Raw genomic sequence first — 24,342 nt, 5'->3', positions numbered from 1 at the left:
TTAAAAAGGAAAATATGACCTAAACAGCAAAGAATAACCTAAAAATTAAAAACGTCAAAAAATGCAAATTAAAAGTTTCATAAATGGATTTTTTATTAGTAGTAATAATAACTTATTACATAATTAAAATTATGTACTAACAAAGCTATGTTTCACAATTACCAAAAAAAAAATGCACTTTTCTACAAATTCACAGCCCTAATGATAAATATATAATATATAGCTGACCCGGCAAACGTTGTTTTGTCAAAAAGTAAATACTCTTAAAAAAAAACTCTAAACATGTTTTGATACCTTGGGCGGGTTCACCACACTTTAAATGACACCTTAACCCATTCGGCCACCACTACTGTTTGAATTATGTGAGCGTAATAAGGTTGTTAAGCCCATGTAATAAACGATAAAATCGTTTTCTCTATGTTGATTCTTTTTTTTGGTGTTGGTCCGGGACTCCATTTTAACGATTAATTATGTCATATGGACAATTTTATAAGCTAAAGCTAGCTGTAGCTTTTTTAATTCGAAAAAACATTCCAAAACTCAAAAAATCAATCATCAACAAAAAGGTTTAAAAAAAAGGATTTTTCCAAAATTTATTTTCGTAAAAACCTTCTCCTGGCAATTACGAACAATTAAAATAAAATTTTATCCAAATCGGCCCAGCCGTTCTCAATTGATGAATTGTTATTCATTTTTGGCTCCATTTTTATATATATATATAAAAGATATCATCTGTAAGATATTTCCGATCGATTGATTGGCAACGAAAATATAACATCATGGCAACGCGAATGTTTTGTCGTCGCTGTTGTTTGTTTATTTACCAATGTATCTAAATTTCGAAAAATTACCGACGATTTTTAATTTCCTCACCTAATATGTATAATATGACGTAGATGTTTTTGTGATTATAATTTTGTTTAATCCTTTCATTTAAAAGACATAAAGATATAATATATTCTAATACAACCGTCGAATATAATAAAATAATTCACGTTTACGGAGATTCATCAATTCACCGTATTATAATATATCGTCCGTGTTTCGATTTAGGACACCAATCTTTTTACACTACTAATTTCTTGTATTCAATTACAATATATGTAATAACTAATAATATTATGAATCGTAGGTGGAGTACTTCACTACTCAGCAGGTCAGTAGACCACGAACGCTCATTGTTTTGATGTGCGTGTAATTTACGAGGGTCTATACGACGATCAAATGTTCGCCTTCATTACGGTACCACGATATTCAATCGACGCACCTTTACTTGAAACTATATTAATATCGCGATATAACATTATGATTGCGATTGCAGGTTTCATTCGGCTGTTTTGGTCTAACACAAAGTTATATAGATCTAAACCGATACGCATAACGGATATCATTTCATGTGTCGGTCTGAATTTTTTTGTCTACGGTGATTAGATCTGGTGTCAAAATGTGCAAATAATACATGTTTAAAATATCTACACGTGTATACCCGAAGTCATATAATAATTGTGAAAATCAGTAAAAATGGGATTTGCGGACGAATGTGTAATATCTACAGTGCAGGCAAATTCCGCTTAGGTTGAACCAACGGTGACGACTTAATATTTACTAAAATGATATTATATAGCAGAATTCACGCATATTATATGAGCCCCATGTGCAAAGGAAAGCATTTTACCTTATGTACCTATATGAATATACAAGTCGATAAACGCCATTCCACTATATAATATGTGAGTACTATTTTTTTTTTCATTTTTTGTCACTGTTTCCGTAAACTATATAAATGTTTGTGTTACAACTTTTTCTCTGATATAATCTTAAATTTTATTTTACAATAATAATATTGATACGGTCATTACCAATCTTATAAATTTTCTATTTATCCATACACAATCAACACATAAAACATATATATGACAACGTATAACGGAATTTTTATTTTATTAATTCACAACACAGAAAACGATTAATTTTGGATTCAATTTTGCAGATTTGTGCGTTATAGAAATTCACTGTCAGTGTCAAGTTGATCTTATAAATGTATTATCAGGAATGCTGAAGACGTTTGGCGGTATCCGGTCCCCTACATCTAGGAATTTTTCAGTCATATTTGTGCCGAATAGAATCTATGAAACGTCCAGAATTCCCAAACAATGCGGTATTAAGTGTATGAACATAAAATTGTCGGGCAGAAGTTCTGCCTTTAACTTTCTGACAGGGAACTTCAATACATTATAACTGGTACCGAAGGAATACTCCGTTCTACAGCACTAGCTGTTACCGCGATTAGGGTATAAACCCGACGGCTTCAATTCGGGACAATTGTATATACTTGATGAACGGCTCGAGAACAGCAATATAAAAGTGACAGGATTAGTATATGCAAGATCCGACTAACTGTGTGTAAAATTTAAAATTAATTATAAAACTTTACTATTTTTAACATATCTACAGTCTTATAATAACAATGTCATCTTTGACGTTTGCAGTGGCCATTCACTTTATACCCATGAAATCTTTAGATTTATGGAAGTATAAAAATAGTTTAAATATTATTCCCGTTTTATTTATTAAAAGCATTATCAGGTTTTAATTTTCACATGTCTTTGTCAAAGTTGTAGAAATTCATACGGTATACTTATAGTGGGTTACGAACTATTCGTAAAAATAAAATATCTTTTACAAAAATATAATTTAATTAACAAGAATTAAGTATAGAAATGAAATGAATGTTTATCAACAGATTTTTCATTATTTTGGTTAACATGGCAACGAGTTAACTGTGGTCCGCGAGGATGGCAGTTCGGACAAAAAGATGAAAAGAAAGCACAGAGGGAAAACATTATAAGATTACATATAGAACTAAATTTGAAACATCACAAACAGTGTTATAATCAGTTTAGAACTTATCACTTTAATGTTTTCGTTAATTTATAACGAATGTTAATATAGTTGGTTATTTTAAATTAATAAGTTAATATGAACACTTTAAAGTCATAAGAGTTTTATTTATAAACTGAGCTATTATATTATACTATATTAATCAATCCAGATGTATGATTGATTAAATATATAGATCTATCACTGCTTGACGTTTTTGATTAATTATTTATTTGTTACCAATAGAGAATCTGTTACATTAATTTAATCGTAACTTGTATCTGATCAATTTCGACCTATTTGTGAAATATATGTGTACCTATATATGTAAATAGCACTCAATAGGAAGTGGACAGAGTCACCAAGAAAATCCTGTGTGTGCGACCGTCGACGACCCATATCTAGGTATGCTGCACAGTAACACGGATGTAATTAAAAATTAAGAAGTTATCCAGCGGTCGTCAACATTATCATTGAATTCAAATTTAACACACAATTTTTAAAAAACTTAAACTATTAATAACACACTATTTATATTATTATAGTTGAATTTTGGATTACTATTAAATTATTATATTTATTTATTATGAATAATGCAAAATATTAGTATACTAAAGCTCTGGGGAGACCGGGAGAATCTATTCCCCTTATTACCCTTAATTATGCATTTATGCCCCCGTTCACATCATGAATCCTTGTTTTACTTATAAACAATTGTATGTTGCTTGTGACCGTGTAAACTCTTCAAAGAATCTATATCTATATATAAATATATATATATATATATATATATATATATATATGCACCTAACCAAAAAACAAAAAATATTGTCTGTAAGGAAGTATTATAACCTTAATAGAAATATAAACGAAGGCTGGCGGTAAACTAATATAAAGATAAGCATTCATTTTCACAGGTGAAGCTGGGTGATTCAACTAATATATTATTATATTGTAATAAACTAATAAAGTAGGTAGGTAATAAGTTATTAGTTTATTAGGTACTAATAACAGTAATAACCGATTTTATGTATCAATATTGCATACACTAAGTGCCGTGTTATATTCAAAATTGTTAGGCCGTAATTAATAATTCTTTAAAACTCTTAGGTATATACAAACCCTAATTTTTTTTTAAATTATCATAAAACTGGTATTTTTTTATACAATATTTTATATATAGGAAATTTTTTTTTAAACTAATAATGTAGTTATTAAAAAAAAAAAATATAAAACAACATTTTTTTTTTCAGAAACCTTAATACATTTTGAAATAGTAAGCGTTGTCCTATAAAATAATCACTCAATGTATTTAGATATTATGTCTTAATTGAATAATTGATGATTTAAGAATTTAATTAAAATCTTTAAAATTAAATTCACAAAGGCGGGCAAATACCTGTAGGTTTCATGGTATTGCTTAATACTTTGCTGTACAGTGTTGTAAATGTTAAGTCAAATGAGTCACTTTAATGGATGTGTATGTGATAGGTAAAATTAATCTCGATAGTAAGTGAGCGGATAAGTAAATAACATTTTTTTTCACATTATTTATTTAAAAAAAAAGTGGACATGTTACCTGTCTTTTATTGTAATGTGTAGGTAATAGGTATGTCGATGGTCAAGGGTCAAGACATTACACTGTTTCTTTTTTCAGTGTACTAATCTGTACAATAGTGTTCACTGTTCATAAGACATAACACTACTTATTCTTGTACGTTTTTATAATTATTAATTTTATGTTGTATTCATTCCAATCCTTCTACTAGTAAAACTACAATATATTTCATATTTTTTTTTATATCCGGGATATTCTCATGCACCTCTATAATTATGTTTATAGCTTACACATATATAACAACTTTTGGTTTGTCCATTTTGACACGACTACGGCGGTAGGTGCTTGGTGAGTCGGTCTGGATAAAACAGAGCTTGCGCTAATGTGCAGTTCTAATGAATAGGTTGTCATAAAAAAGAAAAAACATTTAAAAATTAGATTAATATTAATTGTTGTTAATCAAAATATAATTTAAGGAATTTTGTTATTTAAACTTTAAACTGACAATATTTAATATTTATGAATTTATGATATCATATAGTATGTGTTAGGTATGTATTATACGCGAGCGAAGCGAGCATCAAATTTTTTCACTTCTGAAAAACACAGTGTGCAGCTCTAATATTTCTTTAGCGCAAGCTCTGAGATAAAAGAACACGAATTTCATTATTTGTACGATGTATTTTTATTGATGATAAACAAGAGTACACAATAACTAGTTGTCAAATATTACTATATGTCAGGTGTTGACGAAATGACGACATAAAAGAGAATACACTATTATGCTTTACGTGGTCTTACGACCAGGAGACGTTGTCGGTAAGACGGTTCACGCAAGAGAGCGAGACGGCCGCCGACCGGTACTCGTCCGGACCGACTTGTCTTCCCGTCCCAGCCAGTGCCTTTTCGGCGGGGGAGTCGATGGTGTCGTGTCGGTCATTGCCCATGGTGGCGGTTGATAAGGCGTAGACCGTTCGCTGCAGTGCCTATACTTCGTACAGGCGACCGTTGCGTATCGTGTCAGAACTATTTTATGTAGTCTTATATTAGTTGTATTAAATTTTTAATTCTTAGATTTAATTTTTAACGAATTTCTAATTTCAAAATAGTTTGAAAATTCTAACTTTAAATGCAATTAAAATAACTTATGTTAAATCTTGTATTAAATTTAAACAAAAATGAAATGACATGAAAAAACTAAAATGTCGAACATTTCAAAAAATTTATATCATGTAAAGAAAATGATAATATAAATTATAAAAACTTCGTGTTAAAATTTCAAGTTTCTATGAATTCTATGTTTTTTCAAGAACTGGTTAGTGTAAAAATTCCAGTAGGTAGGTATTTCTTTAGTTATTTTTTCTCAATTCTTAAAAAAAGTTCGTGAACATTTTTACTTGACTTTCCCAAACTACTAACTAGAACTAATCAGCTTCTAGAAACCACTTCAAAAGTTTAAAAAAATACATTCCGCTCAAAATCTAAAATAATAAAGGAATTATTAAAATATAGAAATAAAAATTTACTATACTACATGTCACAGGTGTATTTATCTTAAGCGTAGGGCCGGATCCCAAGAATCCATGGTAAAAATGTAGGTACCTGAAACCTATTATAGGGCTATAGGTTATCATGTATAGGTTTTTGGTTCCTTCTAGGTTAGTCCATTCTGGTTTAAATGTAATAAGATATTCTTATTTTACCAATATTTACCTACCTAATTTGGCATCAACTTAAATTTGATATAATATAATCCTGATTGGATAATTCTTAAAATAAATGTATTTTAAATTTTATCAACATTCTAAACTGGAATTTTACAACACAATTTAATAAAATAATTAACATTTCTATTACGACGATAAATATTAGAATTTACATGAATATATGATGAAAAATTATTTTTCAAATGGTCTGGTAGAATTATAATGTAAAATATTAAACACAAAATATCATTGTTACCTTTTAATATTCCAAGACATTTAATACATAACACAAGAAATAAATACATCTTTATAGTTAATGTATATTACCAATTATCTTAAATCATAGTTATATACTTATTTGTATATTGTACATGCAAAATATCCAATAAATTAAATGCCACAAATACATTAAATTATAAAGGTAAATTTAAATAGGTTAAAAATATATATTAACACCGATGGTTATATATAAGATAGCAAAAAAGAATAACAATGTGTACAAAAATAATTAAAATTTGTTTATACAATTACACTTATAATTGTAAAATACTACAAAGTTTAAATCACAAATATGCGTTAGGAATGCTTATTTATTGAATAAAATGAATTGTTCTGAATAAAATTACTCAATAACACAATATTTTTCATTACTAAATTAACTCATATACAATTATACATACTTTGAAAAATTAATTGTTATTGATAAAAACAAAAATATAATTAATTTAATTGTTCAGAATTATATCACTTATAAATTTCTCATTGAACAATTCAATTTAACAAATAAGAATTTCAAGTTATTATTACTATGTTTTGTTGATTATACATGAATAAAAATGTTCTCGTGTTCAATTGAAAAATAATAGTATGTTGTTATTTATTTTAAAAATTCTTTAAATGTTACTTTAAACTTTTATATTCCAAATTCAATTTTTTTAAATAAATTGTAACTAAAATTGTCAAAAATACTAAATGTCAGTTATACAATTCTGGTTTATAAAAAAAAATATATATAATAATTTAAGAAGTATATTAGTTATGAACTTATAACTAATAAGTATGAAATATATTTGCTTAACACAAGTATTTAATAATATATTATTAAACAAGTGTTTTTAAATATTTTTTTTTTCATATTAATGTATTATAAATACATAAATATTTAGTGAGAATAAATGAGTAAATATTATTAAAACTGACTCACTCAACACATAATAACAGAATAACTATATTTAATCAGAAAAATTAAAGCTAAAAGGAATAATAATCTACATCACTTAATTTTAAATAAACAATCAACAGTTTTATTATTTTTATAAATAATCGTTAGACATACAATTTTTAATCATCACCTGAAGCTCCAATAATGGCTAATATATACATAAAAATGTTTATAATATCTACATAGATGGTTAATGCTGCAAATATATACTCTTCTGGAGAGATTGAATACTTATGATCACCACCAACCATCATTTGGGTGTCATAAATAAGATATAAGGAAAATATGATAGCCCCCGCAGATGCAATTATGAGTGTCATCAATTTACCAGGGAAAAATATAGCAACAATAGATGCAACAAGTAAAATTATAACAGCTACTGTTAAAAAGCCACCCATTACTGTAAAATCTATTTTAGTCTGAAAAGCAAATATTGTAAGAGCAAAACATATCAATGTAGTTAAGCCAAGAGCCAACATCACTTGATCTGGATAGTAACGTGACACAGATACAGCTAATAAAAATGATTCAGCTAAGGTGAATACAAACAATAGAATAAAGTTGGTAGGACTTTTGCGACGTAAATTTTCACAGCAAGCGAGTGCAATTAAAGTACCAAAAGTAATGATAATTGCGATGATACTGAGCCCCGGATGTGCTTTAATATAATTTTTAGTGTCCGTATGAAAAGTTGCCATAGCCACAAAAAATAATGTGACAAGTAACTGACACATCAGAATACTATAAACTTTACTGAAAGAATAAAAAATAAAATATATTAATATCATACACCTACCATAATAAATGTATTAATAATTTATATTTACCATATGAAGTTTTTACGTATAGTTTTATCACTGAAGCCAAAGTTTTCAGGTGCGTTAAAACTGTTATTTTCTGGTGCTCCTGCTCCATAGTAAGGCATATTTTGTTGTGCATATGGAGGAGGGTATCCACCACCAGAAGGATAACCCCCAGCAGCAGGGTATCCACCAGCAGCAGGATATCCACCAGCAGCAGGATAGCCACCATCAGCTTTTGGATATGGGGCACCTTGTGGATAAAATCCTGGTGGAGGTGGAGCTAAAAAAAAACATAATTGTAAAATCAATATTATACTGTTTATAGGAGTGCTTAGAATCTAAAATGTATCTTGAATTTTGTTTATAATAAAACCATCTAAAATGTAGTAAATAATTGAATTAATTATTAGAACACTAGAACAGCAACCTTTATGTATTAAAGGATTAATAATAATATATAGACAGCAGACAGCATATTCTTGAAAGTTTACTTGTCCTAGTAATGTACAACCTATTTTATATCAAGACTTAAAAATTAATTATTAACATTAAGCAAGACTACAACATTTAATTAATCTTAATATTATAATAAGTTTTTGGTATCTCTCAACTAAAATTTAGTAACTTCTGGGTTGTACACTAAAGTAATAATTTATTCAACTACAGAAAGTGATCACAGGATTAATAGTAACAAAACATTAAACAACTTACAACATAATTGATATTATGTACATACATGTGATGACCTACCATGTACACCCCTATTTTTTCTTTACAATAAATTAGTTCAAATTCAGATTTTTGTAATATTTAAGTATACTTAACAGTTGAGATCATAATTTTAAACAGAGTAGTTGCCGCAAATTGCATTCACGGTTTATTGAATCAATTATTCATTTGCCTATAAAACTAATTAGGTTGGTCAAGGTCAATAATTATCTATTGATCTTACAACACAGGATAATAGGGATCAATTAAATTACGATTGATTTATTGGGTAAATTTTTTAATATTTTTATTGATTTGCCTCCGATTGAAAAATCATACTATTAAATTAATTTTAAGAAATATTTAATAAATAAATCAATAATAATGCATATTTATAAATACATAGTCTAATTTCTATATTTCACCTAAATATCTTTTTATTATTACATACATAATATGCTTTTTAATTTTTGATTCTCTTGCATTATTGACATATAAAGTCAATGGGTTCAAATATATTAGTCATAAAGTGATTTCAATAAAATGTAATACTTTAATTACTACTTTTGTAGTGATACAAACTTACATTTTTCAAATGAGAATGGCCTTTTTTACTCAACTATAACTATTACTATTAGAAGTTAGTTTTTTTTTATAAATATTTACAAATATAATTTTAATGGGTAGATTCTGAGTTATATACTAATTATACTAAAGGTTGATATTCCATGATAATTATTAATAGGATTAGAGTAACATTTGAAAGTTATAGTAATATTAATATATTACCATTTTATGCTTGTAAAAATTGTTAAAATTTGTTTTACAGTAAAATATAACAAGTACTAGGTACACTAATTATATATTATATATAACATAATATTATATGCATAACCATTAAAAAAGGGTGGTTAACATTTGAAAAAAAATTTGTAGTCACGTGAAACTCCTTTTAAATGGTATAAAAAAATCTAAGTATTTGAATATAATATATATGGTTTGGTCTTGAAGTATACTTAAAAATCCCAAAATCAGAATTTCAATGAATGTATTATTAGGATAAATATATGATAAAAAATTACGCAGTTATACTTAATGTCAATACCACAACCACTTCTTTGCTATCTGTCATATTATAGTGCTCAGTGGTGCCGAAGTCATCAGAAATACTTACGAATTATGATAAATTTCTATATACTTGTATACTTAACACCCACCCTAACCCATTGGAGGTTCATTACTTTTTTTTAACAACTAATTATAATCAAATTTTCTTATCTCTCTTGTTATGTTGTAGTTCAAAGCTTGGTTTTTAACAATTTTAGATGTCTAGACCACAATTTAACCCACCCACGCACCTACTTAAAATATTACCTGACATTTTTTACAGCTGTACCATAAGATTGGCACCACTGATTGTGCTTTTTATTAACTATTGTTTTCGGATAAAAATATGAAATTCCTTATTTTGATATGAATATTATCTTATTTTTTTATGAGATTATTACAAGTTATATTATTAACTTACTTTTATTATTTTTACTATAATATTTTTCTCTGAAATTTTATGCCCGCAAAAAATTTATCTACCAACTTGTAGAAAAAGCACTCCAAATTTGAGATAGCATAATTAAAACTATGTAAATTAATAAAAAAAACTGACAATAAATATGTACAATGGATTACGCCTAATGTGGGCAACAGTTAATATGGGAAAAATGGGCAAAATGGTCTGGTTCCAATACTAATAATTAATATAACAAATTTTGGTTTTTATGGGCAACTGCTTAATGTGGGCAAACAGGGCTAGTCCCGACGTGCCCACATTAAGCAGAATTCACTGTAGTGGTCGTAACTTAAAGAATGTAAAAACATGATGTCTTATTCAACTCTAACTGTAATATTTCTATATTTACAATTTAAGATTATGTTGAAAATTAATACTAAAAGAAAATGTACTAAAATTAATATAAAAATACCGGCTCCTGATCCGTATGGAGTCTGCGTCTGTTGCCACGTACTCATTGCAAATGTTGTTTATACACTGGCTCAATAAATCTGAAAAATATGAAAAATCAATATTTAAAACAAAATCTTCTAACAGTATGATAGTCTCAATCATCATAGAAACATTAGTAAAAAAATGAATATTAATACCATTATAATTTTAAGAATTTTTATGTTAGTGTAACACTTAAGAGGACGATATATTATGTGTTGTCTCTGTCTCACATACATATAATACGGATAATTTTCATTCAGCAGATTTAACATAGCTATAAGGCTATAACTCACTTTAAAATGATAATATCAATAAAATCATGACATTTTTTTTAAATAATATTTTTACCTTAAAGTTTGATATTCAGTGAATTTACTATAATATTAAAACTAACATCTGCTCTAATGTATGTTAGTAAGACAGAAAGAACACATGCGGGTATAATGTCTTCTTAATAATACTTTAAAAGTTTAAAATATATGTTTTGAAATACAAATATGTGTAAGTAATCAAATAATGAAATTAGATGATATTTAAAAAAGAACTAATTTATGGGTAACATGTTTAATCCCTCTGAAAGAGTAGGTTTTGTATATAGTAGGATTATAAATAATATTTTAGTTAAAGTATCCTCAATATTTGTTAATTAAGTACCAAACATTTGTTTGTTACCTAGTCTTTCAAATCATTTTCTATTTTGCATACACTTATAAATTATAATATAATATACTACAGGTGAAATGGCAGTTTCAGTGATTTGCATTACTCTCAAGTGTCCTATTAGATTTTTTTTGTATTTGGACATGTATTTTGTAATTTTCTTACTTTTTTCAACCAGATATGAGGTATTTTTTCGAAAGAAACAACTATGGGAGGGATGAGTGTAGGTTGTCACTAGATATATATCATATAAATATAACTTATGTATTATTCACATGATAGGGTATTAATAGTGATACAAGACAAATATGCTGCAAAGACAGAAGACAGAACGATTTAAGTACTTCATAGGATTCAGATCATGATGTTGAATCAACAGCAAAGTCTTTAATTCAAATTATTACATAATTTCAATTTATTTCAGTTATGAATTTTATAAGAAAAGTTTTTAAATTACTACAGAAGTTTCTCACTGTCTGCAATCTGAATCTATGGACTTCGTACAGGCCATGACATTAGTTAATATTGCTAAGACTCGTTTGTAAGATTTAAGATGTGAGGAAACCTGTATTAAAATAATTAATGATACAAAATCATTTACTTAAAACATATAATGTAAAGGAAACAAATTTAAACAGATACAAACAAGGAAGAAAAGAATTATGCCTGGTGAAAATGCCAAAGATGAAGTTTCTTCATCACCAAATGATATTTTTCGAAGAGATGTGTATTATAAAGTCTTAGATGCTATAATAATATCAATAGAAGTAAGGTTTAACGATTCTAGAGATATTTTAAAAGACTTAAGTTTATTATCTCCAGAATGCTTAATGTCAACAGATGATTATAATATATTAACAAACCATCCATATAATAATCTAAAGTAATGGATTATTAACATTGATGAAGCTACATTAAGAACAGAGTATCTAACATTTAAAAAAAGCTTAAATGAGCTATTAATCGGTCATAAATTCCAATTAATAATAATAAATCTTATAGTGATATTGAAATAAGTTCTGAAGATAGTTCAGACAAAGATAACAAAAAAAAAATTATCCTGTTTACAAATACTAGAGTTATTGTCAAGTTATGGATTATTAGTTGGGGATTTTCCACATTATTATGTTCCATATAAATTATTGTGTACTATACCAATATCATCGGCTTCTGCAGAGCGCAGCTTTTCAAAGGAAAATAAATTATTATTAACTTTATTAACTAGTGCTATGCCACAATTCAATATTATATTAATATAATTGTATTTATTTATTTAAAGGTGAAATTGATAAAGATTTTGTTTTTTCCCCTCCTTATCAAAAATTCTACCTCTATAAGTTTAACAATTAATATATATATTTAAAAATAAAATTTACTATTGCATAATAATGAACATTATAATTAATTTAATATTAAGATTATTACTAAATTTAGTTACATTATAAAATAATCAAAATATAAATGGCAATAGCTATCAGAATAGACTTTTACTAAAGAAATATTTCTTTAGCTGTGGGATAAACACAAAAACATAGTATGCAAATAATTGGGATAAAAATGAACATTTGTAAACATTGTAACAAAAACTTAATGTAATTGTTAACTTATTTTCTCTCTTGAAAAAAAATAAAAATAACTACTATTAAAATACTAGTAATTAGATACTTTGATTTTCAAAAATTATGTTATGAATTATTATAATTGAAACCATTTCAGTATGCTATGTATAGTTTATTCTCTATAGAAGATAAATAAATATTAAAACAAAATAAGTATCTCAAATGGTCTACCATATATAATACAATATTAATGTATGTCTTATTATTAAAGATTTTATCTTTTTTCTAAAATGTTACACAAGTCTATAGGAATTATAAAAATTCAAGAGACAACCATTTTTGAGAGACCATTAATACTTATATTTCTTTTATATCATAAGACAGATTAGGGGTTACTTATTATCATAGGTGTGCGCATGGGGTATGCAGAGTATGCGCTTGCATACCCTATGGCCAGATGCTTTAGGGCACATGAATAATGTCTCAGTTCATAATTTAGACGGGTTAATAGTTGAAAAATGGTAATACACTAGCAATATGGAGTATGGACTTGTTTTTTAAAATTGATTTTGGAAAAACGAAAAAGGGGAGGCAAATTTTATCAGCTGCATACCCTGCGAACAGTGCGCACACTTCTGCTTATTATTGAGAAAAAAAACTTTAAAACTTTGAATCTTCCAGCCTAACCCTCCTCCAAAATTAAAAGACAATAAAACAATGGTTTTTAAATTAAAACATGAACAAATTAAAATTCTTAAATTTAGGTAGGTAATTGATACTAAAAAACAATTAATTTGTTTAATTATAAAACTATTAGTTGAATTAATTTTATTATAAAATTATTAATTAAAATCATTTAAAATTATAATTGGTTATTCAAGATCATTATATTGTACACAAGCACACTAAAAAACACTTCATACTATGGTACTGGTAGATATTCGACGATGATTCATTGGATTATTTCAAGATAAAAAAAAAACAAACAGTTTTATGAGTCATTAAATGCTAATAAAATGCATGTATCGGTTTTCATATTTGGTCAAATGAAATGCATAACAGCATAAAAATGAACCAATGGGCTAATTTTGTTCAGCTAATTTCTGAATTTTATAGTAGAAAAAACGAATAAATTACTAGCAACGGTGATAACTTTAGAAAACTAGTTATGGTATCCGTAAAAATAAGTTTGCGTAATAAGACGTAAAAAAGAAAATAAGCAGCAACCTTGAACTTCGAAAGGTATTTGTATTTGTTCAGATGACTGTTGCACTATTGAGTATTGACTAATTCACACGAGGCAAACAACATTGCAGTGCGTTACTGCGTCATCACACAGGAAGACACTTATCAGCGCACAGCAATCGTGGTATCCTTTAAAAAAGACTGCATTTAATGCCATGTATAGGAGTGTAAACGGACGAGTCGCGGGTGTGAGACAAGTGTTTTGTGTACATGGGCGATATACTATTATAGTATTATACTAACAGGGACACGCAAAACATGACGGTAACCGTAATAAATACAAAAAATAATAATAATACAATATTACAATTTACCTACGATAAGATATTTTAAGTAAAATAAGAGACGAGAAAAATCGCTTACCCACTGGTGACGTGAATCCGTACAAGCTACAAACCACGGTTATGTAACTGGACGTCCGGTTTGAAATGAGTAATATTTCAACACAACAAACTGTGTTTACAATGTATGTGTTAGGGCAAACAACGGCTTTTGACGATGATTCGTAGTGACGAAACGACGAGTGGTGTAATACAACTGCTTGCCTCCGCGCAATGAGATAACGATGGCGCGCAAGTGCCAAGTGCGCAATGGATGGACGACGGGATCAACGCGACAGTGCGTCTGTGCGCAAGTCTTGGCAATCGTGGGAATAAATAATAATGGATTATTATTGTTGATCGATTCGACTGTTGGTGATGTCAATTCGTGAAATACTCATACGACAAACACCCATAGAATGATCTAGAATATTATGGTACGACTACAACGGTATATAGGTACTTATCTATTTTACGGTACGATGAAATACAACGCGTTATCTCCCACGATGACTGATAAGCGCTAAGTGACAACAATCACTTCCTGACTTCGATAGTCAATTATAAGTAACGAACTATAGCAACCGTCAACGGCGTCAACTGAACGTGAAATCTGAATAGCGAATAACTATACACCATTCACTATTCAGCTACAAGCGCCTGCCGCCTACTGCCTAGTGGCAACTCGTTTAAGATTGACTCAACCGAATTCTGAAAACGGTGAAAACGAAAAGTGAAAAGGCAGTAGGTAGAAACGTAGAGACTAGAGAGTAGCGCTTGGCGCCTGTAGTGGTGACAAAAACGATAATTTTAGTATTATGCAATAGGTACGCCTTGCTAATTGTAATAGCCTAAATGACAAAAGGGCATGGCAATAAAACATACACCATCAGAAGGAGCAATTTGCAACGGCCACAGAATTCTACATAATTTACAAAATAGAAGTCTGTGACAACAGCTGTTGTTTTTGTTACAGGATTGCTATCAGTGCTGCAGTTACGGATCGTACGATAGGTATCGTCTAGTGCACAGTGTGACCAGCAGTCATATAGCCCATTGATTGAAGTATTATGACATTATAATATTATATCCACTAGTGATGGGAATAATCGAATAATTACGATAATCGAGAAATTAGTAATCGAGATGTCGTCATAATCGAGTTATTCACTCGATTAAAATAATCGAAATATTATATAGAATGAAAATTGAAATGTATTACATATAACCATCATAAATTCATAACTGATATATTCCTTGATATGTTCACTCGATTAAAATAATCAAGATATTATTATGAACTAATACATAATAATTAATAATCAATTAACAACCAACTTATTAATAAAAATTCGTAGTAATATTTTTAATTGAAATAACACTTTACATTTATTATTATAAATTATAAAATAAAAACAAAATACTTTTTAAAATAAAACAATTGACGATTTATATTTCATTGTGTTAGGCTTATAACAAACAACTACTGTTCAAAACTTAAAAATAAAAATAATAATTAAAACTGATTGAGTATTTTAAAACATATCTAAGTTACTATTTAAAAATATTATATAGTCTAAATTTTTTGGTGACAGTCTATTTCTTCGAGTATTGGTTAACAATCCAGCTTTGGAAAATACTCTCTCGCTGGGAACTGAAGTTGCAGGAATACATAAATATTTTAGTTGCAGTTTGTATAACTCAGGAAAAGTATGTTTATGTTGTTTCCAAAAATCTAAGCAATTTTTTCCACGTTGCAAATGAGGTAACTCTAGATATTGACGAACCATTAATGTTGCACTAATATCAGGGCGACTAACACTTCTTACTTGAGATAATTTACTATCGAAATGTTCCCACAAAGAATTTAAGGATTCGCGGGTTACAATTGGGGATGCTGGTGTTTCACTTATATTGTTTCCAATGTTTTCATCGTCGTTATTACTGTATATATTCGAAGTAAGTTCTTCAATTATCCATTTTTGAGTGTTGTCTGCATTATCAGCCAATCCAAATGCAGTTTTTTTAAGTCTCGGATCTAAGAAAGTTGATTTTGCTACTATACTATTTTTTTCTAGACATCCTAAACGCCTCGCTACTACATCTAGTAATGTATTTTGTAGCAATATACCTGCATGAGTATCTGGTTTTATATTTTTGACTGTGTATTGAAGACCTCTTATTAGTGGTATTACCAAGGACAATGTTGGATATTTTTCTCCGGACAACTCTGACGTCATATGTTCAAATGGTTTTAAAATTGGAGCACAATCTGCTATTAAATCCCATTCTGTCGCAGTCAAACAATTTGGTGCTCGTCGGAGAGACGACATTGCAGCAGATATTGGATTTTTTATTTCAATGAGCCTTTCAACCATAATTAAACATGAATTCCACCTAGTGCTCACATCCTGTTTAACTTTCAACTCAGGGAGGCCCATCTGTTTTTGAAATTCACGTAATTTCTCAGTTGCAGAACTACTGTGTTTAAAGTGACCCACTATAGCTCGACATGTTTTTAATACCTGGAGAAGTTCTGTGTTTTTATTTATGGCATCATTAACACTTAAGTTTAAAGTATGAGCTACACATGGGTGGTGATATTTTTTCAGATGTTCATTAATAGCATTTTTTATATTTGCTCCACTGTCAGACACTATTGTAACTATTTTATCAGTTATATTCCATTCATTAAAAATATATGATAGTGCGGAAGCAATATTTTCGCCGGTATGACTTTCGCATACTTCTCTGGTAGCAATAACTGGCGAGTATAAATTATCGTTGTAAATAAAATGGCAAGTAACAGTAATATAAGACTTTGTGGAATCAGATGTCCACATATCTGTTGTTATAGACACATCATTTACGTTGTTTAACATAGATTTGAGTTTAGAAACAATTATGTTATACTGATCAGGCAGCAACTTTGTAGTTAATAATTTCCTACTTGGAGGAGTGTAAAGCGGTTGTAATTTTTTTGTGTACTCTAAAAATCCAACATTTTCAACTATTGATAAGGGCTGATAGTCAGCCGTGATCATTTTAACTAAAGACTTATCAATATTATTCTTTTCCGTAATAGTAAGTTCAGTATGTTTAGTTGAACCGAATAATTTTAGTTGGCGCGAGCGTTTAGCTGGAGGAAGAGTTAAAGATTGGTTTTGTATAATATTATGTGTACTTGTCGAAGGAGATTGAACATTTGAAAAATTGTCAATGGTCACGATATTTTGTAGATCAGAATCTGGATCGTCTGTTGTTGACACAGTAATAGCAATAAGCGTGGGATGTTTTCGTTTTAAGTGCTCTTTTAAAAAAATAATAGTTTGTTAAAAAATATAATAATATAATATAGGTAAATATATAGTATAAATTACGAATTAGTAAAGTATGTATAACTAAATAATATAATATAATATTGTAGTATCTACCTTTTAAATTGGTTGTATTTCCATAAAACTTTAATTCCTTCTTACAATTTTCGACTTGGCAAGTTACTGTTGTTTTGTCACTATTTTTTTTAAAATGCTCCCACACTATCGAACGTTGCTTATTGCCTGGTCGCATTTTAAAAAACTCGAATTTTTGCAAAAATATATTATTATATTAGCTTTTAAATATTGTACTAGTACAGTAAATTACTTATTTAGTAATAATAGTAACTACTAATTCGTATACGGAATTTATTACGATAAAAGTATAAAAATAATAATATTATGATGTTTCATGTACTACTACGTTGTGGTTGTGCAACACCGCATCCATATTATAAAATAATATAATATAACAATAATAAATATCTGCGAGCGTAATAAAATAAGTCCCAATATAAATTATTCCATCGTTTAAATAGTTATTAATAAGTGTAGTGAATCGTGAATGTATGAAATAATTATACACCCAGTATATATTTATAACTTATAAGTAAAAAATACTATAACACAATGACAATGAGCAAGATTTCCTGAACAGATAAAAGTATTTATAGTATTTTCTATCATTCTATGAAACTATTTCAGTTTTATACTTTTATAATTATTTAAAATTTATATATGATTTGAGATAATGTAGTCCGTAATTGGATTATTATTTTCGTATTCCTTTAACTGAACGAAAATACTGTTAATTGTGTTAACTGTTAAGAGATTACTAGATTAGTAGAATAAAAATACTCGAGTATAATATTACTATTTGTAGTTATTTCATTATACCAAAATTAGTAATTACTAATTTTTCATTCAATTTTTTCAGTTGGTTCCGAGAATCGAGACCGAGCAAATCATTCGATTATTTTTCCTAACAATCGAGTTACTCGATTTACTCAAATAATCGAGTTACTCGATTATTTTCACTCGATTGTTCCCATCACTAATATCCACCACCTTCATTAGGTATTAAATTAATAAATTATGAAGAACAAAATATATGGTAAATACTAAATAATTAATACACCATGTTACTTAATACTTACATTAAAAAAATATATAATATATTACATTAATTCAATTTAATACTGCGTGTCATGTGTAATCGTAAAATTATATTTTTTTTCCTGTTTACGAGCTAAATTTAAGAAAATGACTAAATTTGATTTAAAAAAATATAACGTAATTAAATTATCTGTAATACACAATCTGAAATCATTTTGGAAATACGTCTATAAACACAAAGACAATATCGCAAAATCGCAATACCTAATCTCTTTACTTTGGACTTATATTTTTTGGATACTAGATACTGAAAAAAATATTGTTGCACAGTTTTTCTTTAAGAATTACCCATAAGCCATAGCCAATCCATTTAGCTCCTAATGCATCGATTACCTATACCGGCTATACCAAACGTTGAAGAAAATAAACATTTATTTTCTTTTTCCTTCTTAGAATTTAGCGAATTAGATATTTTAAAACTAACAATCTTCACTTCAACTTCAATGTTGGTCTGGATGAAATTATTTTTATCATTGCAGATTTATTTTTACACCTATTGTAACTTAAATTTTTAATTTATTCTTCTAACTAGTTAATTCCTTAACATGAAAAACATTTAAATTTAATTTAATGTTTTCTACGACGTAGAACACAAAATCTTGTTTAAAAAACTAGTTATTCGGGTTCTCTGGCTGACTAATTCTCTATACATTCCTGATTTTGTTCTTTTTTCTCTACTTAACAATCGTGTAATACAAATTGAGCATTTGAAGTCTGTCTGTACTGTTTTAAATTTTTCAATGTGCTATTTGGCATAGTGGCATTTGATGTCCCAAAAGGCGATAATTTGTCAACCCTTCTTTTTAATAAATTTATTAATGATATTTCTAATGTTATAAAAAGATAGTTTACACATTTATCTTTTTTCGAATGACCTTAAAACTTATAAAAATAATTAATTCTCATAATAATGCGATTGGCTCACAAAATGAAATCAATAATATTCAAACTTGGGGCTAAATCGAAAGGTAATCGGTCAAAAGGTCCGTTTTAAAAAAAGTTGAACAAAAAGTCCGAGCACATTTTTAATGTCTGAAAATACAAAATATAAGTACATTTTATATTATAATACACGTTATACTAGGTATTATATTTTTTTTTCTATTTTCTTATTTTCATTTATATTTTATAGTACAGCATATTTATAGTATATGTATTTAAAAATATTAACATACAATCACACGATATCTTAGGAACAACAATATCAAAATTTATTTGTAACTTAGTACATTTCAACAAACAAATATTATTTATAAACACGCGTCAACTAAACTAAAACTAAAAAAAAAAAATAAATTTGTCATTTCTATATAATATATAAGTGCCTAACTAGTAACTATAGTAGATTTCTGTTATATTTTTGTTAGTTATACGAAAATATAATAATAATATAAAAGTACAAACATTTTTAAATTTTTAAAATAAATAAAATATTTTGTATTTTTGTACTTTTTGTCCGACTATAAAAACTGAATCCGGACTTTTTGTCCAACTTATTTTAAAACGGACTTTTGATCAGCGATTCAAATAGTAAATCTATCAACTTTTTACATACCTACTACATATTTCTAATTCAAATATTGAGTTCTTATCAAACTTTAAATACTAAAATAATAAGATATAAAGTAAGCTGTGTGCGCAACTATAGACTTTAATAAACTAACTTGTGGTTCTTTTAATGATTCTTTATCATTAATAACTATTTATATTGCTAACTTACACGCTTTAATCTCGAATATTGTCCTTTAGTATGGATGAATAATACTTTGAAAATATGAAACAAGATTCTATTATTGAAGCAGTTCAAACAATTTCTTACACTTTATTTCTTATAAGTTAAGTACCCATTTCTTCGTGGTACATATGAACCAGTTCTAGAAATTGACTTAATCTTTCCCTATTCAAAGGAAGTCACATGATATTCCTATCAAAATCAAAGCAATTTCATAAATCATAATTTGTACCTAATTACATACTATAACAATATAATAAACATACATTGGTACTGTTACAGTGGCAGTCAGACAGTATGATCCGAGTCCACAGAACAATGAATGAATGAACTTATGAAAATGACTTGCTCTTTACTCTTGAGTTTAAGAACCTAAGGTAAAAAATAAATGAAAAAATGTTGCAGATATTGAGACATTTATTCTACATTTTGTTCTTTAAATTATTAAATAAAACATTTAAAATATAATAGTTTATAAGCGATTTGTGAAATAAAGTACTGAGAGAAACTGGGAATTTCAATTTGAAGTATACCTATGATTCTGAGTAGATATTATGTAAATTAATATATTATTATGTTTGTAAGTTTCTAGAATTATATTTGATGTGATAATATTTTAAACTTAGGAAAATAATCTTGATTCATATTAATTATAGTAGATAGTTACATTAGGGGCGCCACTTTGGGGCTGCTTTCCTTATGAGCTTGATATGACAAAGCTTAGCCCTTATGGTTCTCATATTATAAAAGAAAACCAATATTTTTCATATACATCCTCAAAATACTATTTTTATTTATAACAAATTAATTGAGAAAGATGAACGTTTTTGTATATTGATAGCAGAAAAAAGTGTAGTTTTTGGTTCTTGGTCAAATAGTGTCTGATCATTTTTTACCATTAACGTTAATCAAAATATTATGTATGTTTGTTTTACTAGTGTCATCATTCATCATGTACATCTGGAAGATTTTTTATACCTTTAACAGACATAATATACATAAGGCGTATAATGAGTCAAATATGGCTGAATGATATTTAAAATTCTCAAAAATAAATTGGCATTATTTAATTTTTGTTTTTTGATTTGAAATGTTATAAGCTTATAACATACAAAACAACAAATAAATATATTTTAGTAATTAAATAGAAATAGGAAATATATGGTAAGATTTAGGTAAAATTATACATGTGTTTATAAAATAGAGTCTTCCAATGATATTTTCATAACCTAGCACTTCTGTACTATACATACATTGTTTATTCAATTATATTTACTACATTTTACTAATTAAGACTGATTTAAAATAAATCAAAAAATTAAAATTAATAAATGCTTAATATAATTACTTCTAATTTTAAAATAACATTTACAGTTAATTTAGTTTTTAACAAATTACAGCTCAAATACTAAACTAATAGTTATGAATTTATAATAATTTAAGGTTTAAAACTACTTTCTCTTTCAATCCAATCTTTTTTTAATGTTTCTAATTTTTTCCGTTTCCATTCTTTTTGTGCATTCTTTTTTTCCATGATGGCTTTTTTTTGTGCTTCGACTGATTCATTACCATTTTGTAACACATCTAATTTTGTAGCTAGTTTATCTCTAGCCATTTTTCTGTTATCTTCAACACATCTTGATTCATGGCATTTAATTACAATGCCAGTTGGTTTATGTTTTAATACAACACAATTAGCATTCTTATTGACTGCTGATCCACCAGGGCCACTGCCCTTAACAAACATTTCTTCAAGTTCATTTTCATTAATAATAGGTACTTTTGAGTGATCTATAGTTTGTTTCTTATTGAACAATGTTAAACTAATGCCTCTAGCATTTTTTACACTTATAGTGTTAAAAGGTAGAGCCTTACACAATAATGAATACATAGATATAATGGAAACGTACACACTTTATACTATTGACTTTCTTTTTAATAACTCTCGACCTTTCTGAAATAAATAAATATTAAAAAATTGTTAATAAAACAGTTTTATTTAAGTTACTGTATTATTAAAAATATATACATGATAATATAATTATATCTATAAATAGCAAATACTTAAGCAATGTGTAATTACTAGTCAAGAATAATCATATTTTTCATTTGCGAAACAAATTTGTTTTACTTAATAAGAGAATGGATTTGTATGTATTTACATATTTAATTTTTTTATATACTAAGCAAACTCAAGATTTATTTCATGGCATAAAGGTTGTAAATATGAAAGTTTTATAGCACATCGATCAATATTTTTTGTAGTTATGTTGCAGTTAAAATAGTGAAATAAACCTAAAATTTTACTATTTCAACTGTATTTTATCTAGTGCAAATATAACAGTTGTGTTTCTAGACAATTTTGAAGAACTACAAAAATAATTTTTATTTAAATTTTGGTTTTATATTTTTCAATTAATAACAATTCAAATATTGAACCATTAATTAATACATTAATACAGTGGTTCCCAAACATTGTTGGTTGATGCATTCCGAAAAATAGAAAAATGTTATCATGCTTCCCTTGAATAAATAAAATAAAATTTTTTTTTATTAGCGTATTATGTATACTGTATAATAGTACTATAGTAGCATCTATAGTATATAAGTACAATATTAATTTTACCTCGTGCCTCAGTTAAAGAAATACTGTAATAATATATTTAATGTTAATGGTTATGATTTATAAAGAAATAAATAATTATATTTATTATTTATGAAATTTTTATGATTATTGAGTACTTATTTATATAATTTTTTCTGTGAACACATGAATATTTTAGTGTACATGAATGTAAAAATGTATATTAAACATTACTGTGAAACAATGGTATTAAAATAAAATGTAGGTATGAAAAAATGATGATTTTTTTAATTGTAAACATATTTTGAACTTACATCATAGAAAAATTTAATCTCTTCAGGTTTAACTAACTGTTTATTGTCTAAAAATTCCTGTTTGATTCGAATTTTATAATAATTTTTGTCAGTAAGTTTTAAATTACTGCCATACTTCAAAAGCTCTTTGTACAATTGCTTTACTTGTAAATGGGTAATAGTCATTTCTAAAAAAAAAAAATAATATAAATAATTAAAATAATAAAAAAAAAATCTATAAAAATGAATGAATTATAACTAGGTACATACAATATTGATGTATAGGTATGTTCTATTAACATTACCAAATGGACGTAAGCATTAAGCAACAATTTTCAATAAAACACTTGAGGTATGCGTTATTGTATAACTCCTCAACAGTAAACGTACCTGTACAAGGATACTGTTTTTCATCGAATTTTAAAACAATTTATTACTGATGGCCGTTAAACATAACCAATGTGTATTATTTTGTGAATATTAAATAACTTTAGTAATTCATTACATAATATTTCAAGTACAAAAGTTCAAAACATGAAACTAAAAAATAAACACAATTTCACCGAATAAACCGGGT

General features: G+C 27.3%; 4 protein-coding genes and 1 long non-coding RNA gene across 8 annotated transcripts; 1 reads left to right on the top strand and 4 right to left on the bottom strand.

The window, feature by feature from the left end:
* Window positions 1-7,356: 7,356 nt before the first annotated feature.
* LOC132922090 (protein lifeguard 1-like) lies at window positions 7,357-15,540 on the bottom strand. Of its 2 annotated transcripts, XM_060985428.1 has the most exons (5): window positions 14,707-15,540; window positions 14,326-14,472; window positions 10,857-10,935; window positions 8,194-8,449; window positions 7,357-8,119 (listed from the first exon to the last, which is right to left on the bottom strand). In XM_060985428.1, exons 3-5 carry the CDS (start codon window positions 10,900-10,902, stop codon window positions 7,486-7,488), a joined length of 936 nt encoding a protein of 311 aa, XP_060841411.1. In that variant the 5' UTR covers window positions 10,903-10,935; window positions 14,326-14,472; window positions 14,707-15,540; the 3' UTR covers window positions 7,357-7,485. The 2 variants fall into 2 exon arrangements, with proteins under 2 accessions (XP_060841411.1, XP_060841402.1); XM_060985419.1 differs by lacking the exon at window positions 14,326-14,472 and having other exon boundaries at window positions 14,707-15,324.
* A 606-nt stretch (window positions 15,541-16,146) lies between these two features.
* On the bottom strand, window positions 16,147-19,466 carry LOC132926888 (E3 SUMO-protein ligase ZBED1-like). The gene is made up of 3 exons (XM_060991314.1): window positions 19,445-19,466; window positions 16,257-17,973; window positions 16,147-16,159 (listed from the first exon to the last, which is right to left on the bottom strand). Exons 1-3 carry the CDS (start codon window positions 19,464-19,466, stop codon window positions 16,147-16,149), a joined length of 1,752 nt encoding a protein of 583 aa, XP_060847297.1.
* Window positions 19,467-19,849: 383 nt separating this feature from the next.
* On the top strand, window positions 19,850-21,358 carry LOC132923981 (uncharacterized). The gene is made up of 2 exons (XR_009661283.1): window positions 19,850-20,124; window positions 21,171-21,358. It is a non-coding gene; the product is annotated as an uncharacterized LOC132923981 (long non-coding RNA).
* A 744-nt stretch (window positions 21,359-22,102) lies between these two features.
* On the bottom strand, window positions 22,103-22,779 carry LOC132923951 (mitochondrial translation release factor in rescue). Its single transcript, XM_060987970.1, has one exon. The coding sequence runs from the start codon at window positions 22,777-22,779 to the stop codon at window positions 22,327-22,329; it is 453 nt and encodes a 150-aa protein (XP_060843953.1). The 3' UTR covers window positions 22,103-22,326.
* On the bottom strand, window positions 22,703-24,297 carry LOC132923967 (uncharacterized). Of its 3 annotated transcripts, none has more exons than XM_060987994.1 (3): window positions 24,156-24,297; window positions 23,787-23,953; window positions 22,703-22,842 (listed from the first exon to the last, which is right to left on the bottom strand). In XM_060987994.1, exons 2-3 carry the CDS (start codon window positions 23,949-23,951, stop codon window positions 22,804-22,806), a joined length of 204 nt encoding a protein of 67 aa, XP_060843977.1. In that variant the 5' UTR covers window positions 23,952-23,953; window positions 24,156-24,297; the 3' UTR covers window positions 22,703-22,803. The 3 variants fall into 3 exon arrangements, with proteins under 3 accessions (XP_060843977.1, XP_060843971.1, XP_060843987.1); XM_060987988.1 differs by having other exon boundaries at window positions 24,036-24,177; XM_060988004.1 differs by having other exon boundaries at window positions 22,704-22,838; window positions 24,036-24,177.
* Window positions 24,298-24,342: the final 45 nt, after the last annotated feature.

This window comes from Rhopalosiphum padi, chromosome 1 (assembly GCF_020882245.1).
Source record: "Rhopalosiphum padi isolate XX-2018 chromosome 1, ASM2088224v1, whole genome shotgun sequence".
Classification (NCBI taxonomy): Eukaryota; Metazoa; Arthropoda; class Insecta; order Hemiptera; family Aphididae; genus Rhopalosiphum; species Rhopalosiphum padi.
This window is presented reverse-complemented; position numbering and strand designations above follow the sequence as displayed.

Excerpts from the sequence above, each read along its gene's own strand:
- LOC132926888 (XM_060991314.1), bottom strand. The coding sequence starts at position 19,466 with ATGGATTGGCTATGGCTTATGG. Across the intron at positions 17,974-19,444 it reads GGATTGGCTATGGCTTATGG|AGCACTTAAAACGAAAACAT; the intron begins GTAATTCTTAAA and ends TTTTTTTAAAAG.
- LOC132922090 (XM_060985428.1), bottom strand. The coding sequence starts at position 10,902 with ATGAGTACGTGGCAACAGACGCAGACTCCATACGGATCAGGAGCCG. Across the intron at positions 8,450-10,856 it reads TCCATACGGATCAGGAGCCG|CTCCACCTCCACCAGGATTT; the intron begins GTATTTTTATAT and ends GTTTTTTTTTAG. Across the intron at positions 8,120-8,193 it reads ATACGTAAAAACTTCATATG|TAAAGTTTATAGTATTCTGA; the intron begins GTAAATATAAAT and ends TTATTCTTTCAG.
- LOC132923951 (XM_060987970.1), bottom strand. The coding sequence starts at position 22,779 with ATGTATTCATTATTGTGTAAGGCTCTACCTTTTAACACTATAAGTGTA.
- LOC132923967 (XM_060987994.1), bottom strand. The coding sequence starts at position 23,951 with ATGACTATTACCCATTTACAAGTAAAGCAATTGTACAAAGAGCTTTTG. Across the intron at positions 22,843-23,786 it reads AGATTAAATTTTTCTATGAT|AAAGGTCGAGAGTTATTAAA; the intron begins GTAAGTTCAAAA and ends TATTTATTTCAG.